The 12,785-nt window shown below is 35.8% G+C and overlaps 1 protein-coding gene across 5 annotated transcripts in view; it reads right to left on the bottom strand.

Moving 5' to 3' along the window:
* QKI (QKI, KH domain containing RNA binding) overlaps positions 1 to 12,785 on the bottom strand; it is a 139,862-nt gene that overhangs the window by 83,057 nt on the left and 44,020 nt on the right. For all 5 annotated transcript variants that reach the window (XR_014017172.1, XM_081250642.1, XM_081250643.1 and 2 more), the window contains exon 3: positions 5,218 to 5,334. Coding sequence is in view for 4 of the 5 variants with exons in the window: in XM_081250642.1 (XP_081106768.1) it covers positions 5,218 to 5,334 (117 nt within the window). In the remaining variant the exon portion in view is untranslated. The remainder of the gene's footprint in view (positions 1 to 5,217; positions 5,335 to 12,785) is intronic.

The following is a 12,785-nucleotide window of genomic DNA, read 5'->3' as shown; positions in this document are numbered from 1 at the left end:
GGGACAGAGGTAAGTGTTAAACACCACCATGAAAGTGCAATCAGCACAAGCCACGGGAAATCTTCGGTACAAATAACTCAGTCCTTTTACAAATAAGTTACAAGGAGAAATGGGGGCGAGGGTGAGAATGGCTTAAGAGATCTATCAATCTCTTAAGCAAGGTATTGATATACGGCCCTCATTTGGATACCACGCAAACTTTTTTTCAAAGCACATTTATGAGACAAGAAGGGAACTGTGAACACTGACTAGATATATAGCAACACAAAGAAATTGTTTTGGTGATCTAAAAGAAACATAAACATGATAGCATTAAAGAGTCCTTCTATTTAGAAACACCTAATAAAATGTTTACGGCCGAAATTATGTCTGGAATTTGCTCCCCAAATCATCTGGTAGGCGGAGGGAGAGGAAGGGTAAGGGGGAGTGTGGGCACACATGGAAGGAGATGGACAATGCTAACACTGGGTGACGAATACACATTGTTCAAAATGGGCCACGATGAAAGGTGGTTTTTCTGGTTGTTGTTGTTGTTTTTTTCTTTTTTTAAATAAACTATACCTACGCTCGAGGTTGTCAGAAAGCCTAGTACTCAACAAGATCAATAAAGCAGGCTGTTCGGACCATGTTTGTACGTGATATTATATCACTGGCTATCACAGCCACTTTAATATGTAAAACAAAAAACTGTTAATTTGATTATTTTCCAAGTGTTGAGAGAGCAACAACATCTTTCATAAAAATAAAAGTCTAAACTGCCCCCACAATTCAAGCAAATTTATTTTTGCAAATACTATCAACATTGCCTTGAAACATCTTTTAAGTGTGCTTTCTCATCAGCCGGCACAAAGTCTTAGACATTATAAAGCTCAGTTACTTGCCAAACTGGACAAGAACAGGATACAAGGTTGCAGGAGAAAATGCGAATTATAAAGCATCAGGAATAGTAAAAGATTCACTTTCTATAACACATGTGTATGTAAAGTGTATGTAACTGCAGAGAGAACGATCTACAAGAAGACATACCAAAACTGTCAATAAGAGTAGTCTCTAGAGTGATAGAATCAGGTATTTATACCTTTTTATTTTTTACATCTTTATTGGAGTATAATTGCATGACAATGGTGTGTTAGTTTCTGCTTTATAACAAAGTGAATCAGTTATACATATACATATGTTCCCATATCTCTTCCCTCTTGTGTCTCCCTCCCTATCCCACCCCTCCAGGCGGTCACAAAGCACAGAGCTGATCTCCCTGTGCTATGCGGCTGCTTCCCACTAGCTATCTACCTTACGTTTGGTAGTGTATGTATGTCCATGTCTCTCAGGTGCCTATACTTTTTCCCAGACCATATACACTTTTACGCTTTTCTAAAAATACCACATATTAACTAGTTAAAATATATATGCACCATAAGAAATTAATAGGACTATAAGAGACATTTAAGAAAAATTTGTAAGTATATGAAAAGTGACATGTAAAAAAAAGTTATGAAATTCTACCTATGTTTGCAATTACACAATATGCCTCTCTAATAACAGTGCATACATCATGGTCCATACAACTGCAGTTCCTCAAGAAGTTACAGGGACAGCTCTTGGAAAGGAGAGACTGTGGTCAAATATATTTGGGAAACAAAGTTAAAAGCTGAATTAAGACTTTATTACAGATTGATCTAATTTTAAATTCAAAGCCCATATTCTGAAGAGAATGAATTGCAGAGCTGAACTTCAATGTCCAGCAAGATATATGTTTATACTGAGTGTAGTTACTAGTTAGAAATGAGGGACTGGATAAGTTATTTGACCTCTTTAAGCCTCCATTCCTGTTAGAAGAGTAAAAACTATCTTTTGAGATTGTTGAATGGTCTGAATAAGACACTGCACAGATCATGAAAGTGGTTAATACCATCTGGCCACTGCTATTTGCAGCCCTAGAAGGCCATCTGACTCCCTGAGTGTACATCCCTTCATTTCAAGCAAAGAGCTCGAACTAGAATTGCTGAGTCTTACTGGAAATTTCCAGAAGACACAACATTTGACTAACCCTGCTTTGATCAACTGTAGACATTTCACCAGTCAACATTTCTGGGTGGGAGTGGGGAGCAGAAACACAAACATGGCTCCTTTACGAAGTCTGAGTGCAGTTCTTGCTCTTAGGCTCCATGAGTTTACCCAGTGCCATTCCCCTGGGTATTTTTATACAATGACAATACTGTTGTGCCCATCAATAATGCTGAAGTAATACCAATCTAAGAGAATGAAAATTAAAGTGGCACGTTCGCTCCCTTACTTAAAACCAACAGCTTAGAATGATACAGCACTGCCTATCTTCCCAAAAGAATTAAAAGCACATAGGATTTGTAATTATCTCTATTTATAAAATCTTTTATGGGGTGGGGATAGGGGGCCATCTATGCCTTTCATTTATTACCTAAACATTCATTCCTTTCCCAGATAATTTTTTCCAGTTCCTGCTCTGTGCCAGGTACTCATCATCAAACACCAGGGAAGTACTCCATAAAACAGACATGGTATGCCCTCACTGAGTTTACCAGACTAGCAGTGAAGGATACAAATCAGCAAACAGTATTCCATCATAATACCTTGGACAGTCAGTAAATTAAGGTTTATTTTCTAGCTTTCTCAGCTTTTACATAAACTGACAACTCTGCAGAAAAGTTTAAAGTTTTCCTTTAAACACATAAAATATACCTCGATTGGCCTGATTACTATATTTCTTTTTGCCTCCCTCTATTTGTAATGTTCTTTCTAAAAATAACAGCCAAGCCACGAACGATAGTACCTTCCATTTTGATCTAACTTTTACTAGCATTTTTAAGAACTCAACGGGCAGAGTTACTACAGCATAAACCAAAATGACTTGGTTGACAATTACGGGCAGATTTAACTTAAGATTACAGAAAACACTCTTGGCATTGTATATCTACATATAAATTCTTCACCATAATATCAAACATATGATAGCCATTCAAATTAACATGATATCCCCTAAGTATGTTCATCTGTAGCACTTTAATAAAACTAAAAATATAATCTGCAGTCAAAATTTTGTTGGTGTCTTAATTTATTACTGTTTTCATGCATTAATCTGTAAACACTTTTTATTTCATTAGACAACAGTACATATTAAAAAAAATAAAATAACTTGTGTGAACTGCTTCTATTTGTGCTTAAGAACAAAGTGGACAAGACAGACTATGGACACACCAACCAGCAGAGAAACAAAACAGAAAAGCCACCAGAATATGGGACGTTCAAAGGTCACAAACTGTCATCTCCAAAGCGTAAAGAACTGTAGAGTATTCCCCCATGATACAGTATGAGTTTAAACATAAAGTGTACTACCTAATCATGTTAATACAAAATTTACTAAGAACAACCATTAGCATTAATTGATTACTATGTGTCAAAACACTATTCTAAGTGCCTTACAACTGACTTAACCCTCACAACCATCATAAGAGAGAAGTGACATCACTACTCCCTCACTACATTATAGGGCACAAAGAGATGGAGTAATTTGCTAAAATCACAAAGCTGCTAGGTGACAGAACCAAGATTCAAACAAAAGCAAGATGGTTACAGAGCTTACTCTCTTAACCACTCTCATCTTCTGTCAAAGATGACAGCAGAAAAATGTTCTTCAGGCTACGAAGTTCAACTTGACCGAAACAGAACTCACGATGTCTCATTACAGTTCCAAGCTCTAATCCTCAGTGTCTGTGAGTGTGTGAGTGGAGTAAGTGGAGAGCCATTACTACAGAACTAAGGGAGGCTGAGGAGAGGGCAAAACATGCGTTGTTACCTGACTGATATTAATAACTTGTTTAACTGATGGATACACTAATCTTTCGGTGAAGATTTATTTGTCCCTCAGTTGTTGAGAGTTCATCTCATTGTCCCTAGGCTATTAAATTAGCATTATTTAATGCAACGCAACCATAAGTGCAAACAGGGGCACCAAAACTGCATGGCGATACGAGATTGCCACTCAGCTGATTCACAATATGCTTAAATTGTTTTAAGATTCTAATAAAAAAAATTGTTTTAAATACAACAACTAAATATGCTTAGGGAGAACTCACATGCTTGCCTCAAAGTATCTTTATACTCAGCTGACAAGAACAGCTTATAATAAGATCTAAAGATAATCAATATCATTGACAGCCTCTCCCTCCAACTTAACTACTAAGTCATTATTAGTCTGTAAGGAGAGAAAATGATTGAGATCCAGTCAGCTTATGGGAGAGCTTAAATGAAATGAAGTGAGAAGCTCAAAAAGATGCATATCAGAATGAACTCAGAATACCTTATAGGTCTGCTGTTCATTCCATAAGCTCCACAAAGTGATTCAATGCACACGCTCTAACATAACAATAACATAACATAACATAACGGGTCTATCCTTTGATATCCCTTTCAAGGCGATGTATTTAAAAAATAAACAAACAAACAACAAGCCCTTCCTAACAATGAATCTAATCTTTGGCAATCAAAATCTAGGTTATTTTTTAAAATCAGTCAAACATTTTTTACACAGACAGAAATTTCAAAAGTATTCTGCCTCATAGTATCACTGGATAAAAAGAAACAAGGCAAAAAAAACCTTCCTAAAGACAATGTTTAAAGTAGGTAGTTAGGTGTTTATTATACTAGAAAAACAAGAGTGGTAAAAAAAAAAAAAAAAAAGCAGAAAGCAGGAACAATACACTTTAAAATGTCTAGAAAACTTAAAATCAACACAAAGTGTTGGTAAAAACCAAAATGACTCTCACATGGCTAGTTATAAGCCTTTTTTTCCTATGTTTACTAACTCTCCTGATGAGATGACATACATCCAAAGTTATTCATTTGATCCTTCTCATTTAAATCTCATCAAAAGAAACATTTTAGATTTTTTGAAGTTTCAGTTACATCTTTTATATAGACAACATTATATAGTCTGACTAATTTCCAAACTGGCGTTTCTCAAGTGTAAAAACCAAAGTTAATATCATAGACTGACTGATATTAGCTGGCTAAACGAAAAATGATAATCAAAAAGGGAAAATCATGACAACACCTTTAAAAAGTTTAAAAGTTTCTGACATGAAATAATGTATAGTGCTTTACGGTCTAGGTATTTTGTTACTAAAATGTGAAAGTATAAGTAAATTATTAACATAAAGACCTGCCCCATTTTCAAGGACTTACCTTCTTTTTATCCCTCATTGAGCCTTTGCCTCGGACCATTATCTTACATCCTGTTTCTGCTTCAAGCTGTTTAGCAGTAAGTCCTCTAGGTCCAAGGATTCTCCCAACGAAATTAAACTAGGGGGGAAAAAATCGCCATATATTATTCACTTAAAGTTATTTTAAAGTATAAATTTACTTTCTTCAGTTAGATTTTTAAAAAATATTAAGTTGAAATAAAATTTTATTAATTTCTTGACAAGACTGGAGGTGAAATTACAGCAGCTCCCGTTTAGCTTGAAATTTTCATATGTATTAATACAAATTATGGATTAGGAACAACGGTGTCTAACTAAAACAGGCACTATACTCAATTGCCCATCAACATGCAATCTAAACCAGAGTATACTAAAGAGTTAGACAAAATCTTAGGTGCCACCCAAGAATGCACATCCCTTCTACAAAATCCTTTATGACAGGGTTCAGGGAACTGTTCATTATGTTAAGTAGTGGTTGCCTTTTCTACCGAAATCCTTGGGGGAGAACTCCTGTCTTATTTATCTAAGTTATACTTTCTCCAAAGCAACTGTTCAGAGAGAACTGTATTCTGGGGTTGGCTGCCAGAACACTGATGGCCAAATTTGGACTCCACCCTATACTAAATATTTAAGTCATGAGAGTCTACATTTTTTCACCACACTCCTTGCACAATTTTATCTCTGCATCCTTATTTTCCTTTCTATTTTCCATTTCTACCTTTAGCTTATACTACTACTTTGACAAAGAACCTTAGCTCTTACCACGAATAGGACAGTGACAAAAATAATTACATAAATAAGTAATTATCATCCCTCCACAGAAACTTCAAGTATTCATTCACAGAAGTTAATTTTTTTTAAAGTCCAATGGGAAGAATATTGAAAAGTAAATTTTCCTCATTCACATGTCATCTGCATAAAAGACCAAAAAAATGAATGTTTATACTATCAGTTCCACAAAGACCAATGGGTGGTTTCTATTAACTTACTCAATTAAGTTACTGATGCTTATGCTTCCTACGTTTTTCTTGCATTTTAATCCTACTGTTAATGTGTCATTAGTAGTAACACTAATATGCCAGAATTTACTGCTGTCAAGCCTTACGAAGCCAGGGCAGTTCTTCAATCTTCTGTACTCCAATGGCTTCTTACTTTGCCTTAGCTGCTCACCAGCACCGCCACATCTTACAAAAGGGATTCCCAAATGAAAGACGGGTAGTACACGAATAAGGATGGAAGAAAGCCCTCTCCCCTCCGGGGATTACCATGTAAGTGTTTCCATCCCAAGCTGAGGAGAGGGAATGAAGTTTTATAGAATCTGTGACTATATATAAAGGTGGGGTTGGCAAGTTGCAGCAAAGTAGGAAGAGTCTGCTCTAAATGAACATAGAGCCAGGGCTGTTGATAGATTTTCTGTGATATGTGTGTTTTTTCTCTTTCTCAGACCCTCGTTCTAATATATTTTTACCCTGTATTGCGTGAAGTTGGTCAATTCTAGATCTACTTGGATTTAAAGGCAACCTCTTAAAAAATTTCATGCAATTCTCTGTTAAGTACTAAGGGTAATTCAGACCAGCTGAGCAATTGCAGTAAAATAGGACACAGAAGGAAAAAACATCTGCTTGAATGCATCAGAGACCCAGCAAGACTGTGAAGAATTGATAATTCAGGATCGTAGGGAGGACAGAGAAGCAAGAGGACATTAAGTCTGGCTTTGGGGAACTCCTTGTCCTCTAAGTATGTTTGCTGAATCCAGAGAGGACAGCTGAGAGCCTGAACTTCAAGGGACACGGGTTGGAGTGTGTAACTACCGATGTGAGTGCCTCCCCCTCCCCCGGTCTTTGCTTTGGGGAGGGATCTGATGGGTGTGCATTCTGGGGGTAAAAGTGAACCCTAATTTCCCAGGCCCTTACAGACTCTGCATATCAACATCAAAACTGTCTCAACCTCAATAAGCAAAATGGTACCGAGGTGATCTTGGGTTGCTAGTTAACAGTAGGTACCTGTCAGAAGCTGACATATATTCTCTCTGGAGGAAGATAACATAATCTTAGGCCTTATATTATTTTTGTAAGCTATTCAGTAAATACATTATCTGGCACACACTAGAAAATAACCAAACACACAAGAACGTAAAATGACATTAACAAAAATCTGAAGAAACGATAAGACAAAAGAAACAAATCCACCAGGACTCTAGATATTAGAATTATTAGACCCAGACTTTATAAGCATTATGCTTATTATGTGTAATTTTGTTTAGTTTGAGTATTTTTCAGTAGAATAGGAAACAACCTTTCATTTTCAAATTCAACTTAATGAAACATGTATTCAAGGCTTCCTATGTGGCAAAGAGTGAAACAGATGCTAGGAATTTTTTTAAAAAGGAGGAAGGGGAGGAAGAGGAAGAGGAGAAATTCTCCTTGCTCTCAAGAAATCTGTGAAAATGCCTTTACTCTATCTGCTACCTTGACTGCTTCTTACAATAAGGAGTCTTTGCCAGCTCTTCCTCAGTAATAGCTGTGCTCTATACAGATCTTTTTCCGAAGTAACTCATGTAGTTGATATACATTATATATCTCAAACATGGCAAAGAATGTCTGGAAAAAATGCCTTACGAATCGAGGTACTTTAGCACTTCAAGTAACTAATATGTAATTGTTTTTTATTTGTGTCCTCTGTCAAAGTGGTTGGCCTCCACTTCATGACATACAAACACTTAGAAGACCGTCTGTGGGGCTTCCCTGGTGGCACAGTGGTTAAGAATCCACCTGCCAACGCAGGGGACACAGCTTCCGAGCCCTGGTCAGGGAAGATCCCCCATGCCGCGGAACAACTAAGCCCATGTGCCACAAGTACTGAGCCTGTGCTCTAGAGCCCACGAGCCACAACTACTGAAGCCGGCACGCCTAGAGCCCAGGCTCCGCAACAAGAGAGGCCACCGCAATGAGAAGCCCATGCACCGCAACGAAGAGTAGGCCCCGCTCACCACAACTAGAGAAATCCTGCACACAGCAACAAAGACCCAACACAACCAAAAATAAAAATAAATAAAATAAATTTATTTTAAAAAAAGAAAAAAAAAAGACCCTCTTTGGCACATTCTATTCTTTTCACGTATTAAATCTCTTTTCCTGAAACCACAGCATTAAGATTACATAGAAAAAGACTTCTACCATAGCTAAGTAATCCTCCCAATTATTATTTAATAAATAAAAAATGTTTTAAAGCCAGTCAAAACCAACATATTAAATCTGTAACAAAATTTTCCTAACCTTATAAATGAACCAATCTCTACTGCACCACAACCAGCAAAAAACAGCTCAAATGTGTTAAAGTGCATACCACTGGGATTCTAATACAACTGAAACCATCAAGGTCATCCTTCTCAAAATGGTGTAAGTAGAGAATGAAAAAAAATTAATCATAGCAGCTGCTTTGTCTACTGCAACCAATTTCCAAGTTAATATCATTTGCCTTGCATTAAAATTCATTCTGTGTTGATTTATCATGCTAGTTTTGCAGCTTCATTCAATTAAACCAATGTCACAACACATTCAAAGAAAATCATTTCAAACAGCCTAAGCTAACTACAACTTTAAAGGCCAAAAGAAGGGAAAGAAAGAAGAAAAAAGAGAGACATTCATTAACTCTACTGTTTAAGTACAGACCTTCTCTGTGGCTTACCAATTATATCTCTGCCAAGTGGCATGTTAATTTCTAAAGAAGAGGTTAACAACAGTCATGTCTAATGCTATTTGTTGCTGCTGACTTAATTTTAAATAGACATGACAGAGTTCTCCCAATGACAAAATATAAAGTATTATAGCAAATCTTTCCATTAACCTTTTAAAAAATGTACAATTAAAGACAAAACCTTCTGTGGCACACTATCAAAAGAGAGAATAAAAAATGGATTTCCAAAAGCATTTCAGTGAAACACTTCTAAGAAGTGTTAAACAGTAATTTCTGCTTAAAATTTTGGAAAAACAATTTTAAAAAGAAGATGTATTTCTTTGGATTGCTTTTCATACGATAAATTGATAATCTGTTTTTAAGTATTGTCTAGTATCTGTAAGGTGATTTTAGTTATATATCTTACAAACCTTACATCAGATCACATAAGCAATTTAGTAGTTATCAAACACAAACACACACACACAAATGTATATTTACTGATAAAGTCTTCTGTTTAGCAGATGACCAAAAATGGACCACCTCAAGTGGTAGTCAACACTAGTAAGCCATCTTATGCAAATGTATAAGATGAGACAAGAGTCGTGACTACTTAGCAATACGACTGTTTTTAATTAACAGTACCAGAATATTTTGTTTGACTTGATATACTGTTTTACCGACTCGACTTATGACAGCAAAGGAGAAAATGTTAACAATGCAGATTAAATTTAAAAGTTTGCTGCATCTAAAGCCACTCATTGTGAATAGCACAATGTTCTTCCAATATCTGAAACCATTATCCAACTCAGCAAATAAACTGCTCTTGTCATTTATGAACAAATAAAGTTTCAGCATATGTCTTCATGATTTTCACTTTCATCTACTCATTAACGTAAATGAAAATATCAACCAATATTCACGTCAGAACTATATTCATTCATCAACTGAAATCAGTTTGGCCATGGATACAAGAGTTCGGGCGGCGGGTGGGGAAGAAAAGAAAATCAAGGAAAGTCTTCTGTTTAAAAGAAAAACAAAACAATGAATATATCAAAATGCCTCGTACTTTTTGGGGAGACAGATGTCTTATCCCTTCTCTATGTTCATATTAATTCTAGATGAGCAGCCAAATATGTCTTCTTAAGCTATATAATAATTACTATAGGAACCATTTTGCAAAACCTTTCATATATTAGGCCTTTCTACACATCTTCTGTTGGTGGCACAGGGCTATGTAAGAAGAAGCATTTACACCAACAGATGTAAAAGTGAAAAACGGTAACCAATAATAACCAAAATATGAAATCTATAGCATATGGATTTGGACATCCTAAATTATGTCAAATCTTTATCCCTTCAGTATAGATATAATTGGGAAAGAGGCTGAAACCATACAAAACAAACTCAGGTGAATAAGATGATGATTATCGCTGTGGACGCTAAATAACAAGTACTTAGAAAAACAAAAAATTATTTAACCAATTAAAATAAAAATATAAAGGCAATGAAAGCCAACAAGGGTTTTACAACACAAATAGATGACAATATTTTTCACAGTGTAAGGTCGAAACTCATACTCAAGGGCCTTTAAAAGATTCCTAACTACTTTTTGAACCTTTATTTTTGCTATTATCCTCTGTTCAGACACGTTGTTCTCTAAAACAGCAGGTACGTTCAATTTTTGTTCCCTGTTAACACCTTTCTTCCTCCTTCCTTCCCACCAAACATGTCAAATCTTCATCACATAGTATTGAGCTCAAGTGTTCCTTCTGTGATTTCCTATGTGTTCTTTGACTCCTAGAGACAGATGTTTTCTCCTCCTAAGTGAGGATCTCAGAACACTTTGTACCCACCTCTTACAGCCCTTCTGTCACACAGTATGCAATGATCTGCATGTCTTTCGCAGGGCATTCCTTGAAGTCAGAAACCAGCAACGGGGTGGGCGTGTGTGTGTGTGTGTATGTGTGTGTTAATCCACAGTGCATGTGTGTGTTTTAATCCACAGTGCCTCACACAATATACAGCACTCAGAAGAAACTAGTATTTGTTCCGATTGTTGGATAATACAATTTAAAAGGGTTCACAGAAATCACACAGTGATTTTTCACTCTCAGTAAAATCACTAAATAAGTTCTAGGCAGCACAGGAACTCTTACACATTTCAGAAACTTCTTAAATGGTAAGCCTGACTGGCTTTATTCTAAGAATAAATTCCAAATGACAGAGTCAATGATGTCACAGAAACAAAACAACTATTATTTCCACTTTCCATTTCAATACAGAAGTATCACGAGTGCTACGATTATGTCACTCAACATTTCTCAGGCGTTGAGTACGCTGAAATATGTTCTACTATGAGTGTTCCAGTAAAAGCCAACTTCGATGCTTGGCACTTTACAAGCAATAAGTCACTTAATCCTCACAACAACACTAGAAGACAGTTACCATTATCACCTACATTTAATACATGAGAGGTTACAAAAGTAGTCCAAATCCTAGAACACCTACATTGACTACAGAGCTCGGACACAGTAGGGCAGAATGCCTCTCTTCTAAAGACCTTAAACAAATACACCCTGATCATACCAGATACTCATGTTTAGTTTTCTCATTCTTGTCAATCATTCAAAAAACGTTTAGTACAAAGTTTATAAAAACCCTCTTCAGATTCAAATTTACTTTCAGAATGAGTTCTACCTACATCACAAAGCATATAATTACCATACTACTTTTACATAAACACGCCTTGCCTTTTCAATATTGTTATCTGTCTTTTACTGATTAGGATCACTGCTTTAATAATCAACATATATATCCTTTTTACCTTAATCAAACCTTTTACATGAATGAAAGCCCTTATGTGATTATTAGTTCATCCACATACTTCAACTACAAATACGTATAACTTCAAAAAAGAGACAGCGAGAGCGAGAGAGAAGAGTATGATTATTTGAGTCAAGACTGAGCTTACAAGTGTTACCTCAGACCCTGAAGATGAGTCTAGGAGATCAAATACTTAGTAATTCTGACCACAGATTATGAATACAGTCTAAGGCTCTTTGAAATTGTTTTCTCAAGTTTTGCTGCATAAACAGCAGCCTCATACACTGTTCCAAAAGTACTAATTCAGCTCTTAAAGAGACCTGCTCTTTTTTGGCACAGATTTTAGTTCCATTTGACTTACTGGTAACTTCTTTTATATTACCCTGCTTCAATGTTCCTAAATTGTTAAGTACAACTCAGTTTACAGTGACTTTTAATTATATTATATTATATTAATATAGTATTTATCATCTCTTACTCTTGGTTCCTCTACAGTATTATCCTCCACATGTAACAGACTAAGAAATCTTAAGATTTTCATTGTTTAATCTGTCCCCTTGTGTTCATTTCAACCGCCACTGCCTTCATTCAGGCTCTTGCTACTGAATGATACCAAAATTTTACTGGTTTATACTCAGATCTCCTCTTTGGCCTTATGTTTCTAATTACTTCTCAAATTTTGTTTTTCTTTTTTTTTAGTCTGTCCTTAAAACTTCAAATTTATACTGCTTTTATACAATCTTACAAACAAAAAGGCAAGAAAGTAATCAATCATTGTTCTGTAGCCCCAAACAATACAACATAGATACATTTTATTAAACTCAATCAATTCCTTACCAAGTAATAAAGAAAAAATTGTCATACCAGTATGAAACATGGAGATGGCCAAGTTCACGCTAGGCAGGCTACTTACTGATTTTATTTATTTATTCATTCATTCATTCATTCATTCATTCATTTATAGAGAGAGAGAGATTTTTTTTTTTTTTTTTTTTTTTTTTTTTTGCGGTACGCGGGCCTCTCACTGTTGTGGCCTCTCCCGTTGCGGAC

This window comes from Mesoplodon bidens (genome assembly GCF_964165515.1).
Source record: "Mesoplodon bidens genome assembly, chromosome: 12".
NCBI classification, from domain to species: Eukaryota; Metazoa; Chordata; class Mammalia; order Artiodactyla; family Ziphiidae; genus Mesoplodon; species Mesoplodon bidens.
Note: the sequence above shows the minus strand (reverse complement) of the source record. Positions and strands in the feature narration are given on the sequence as shown.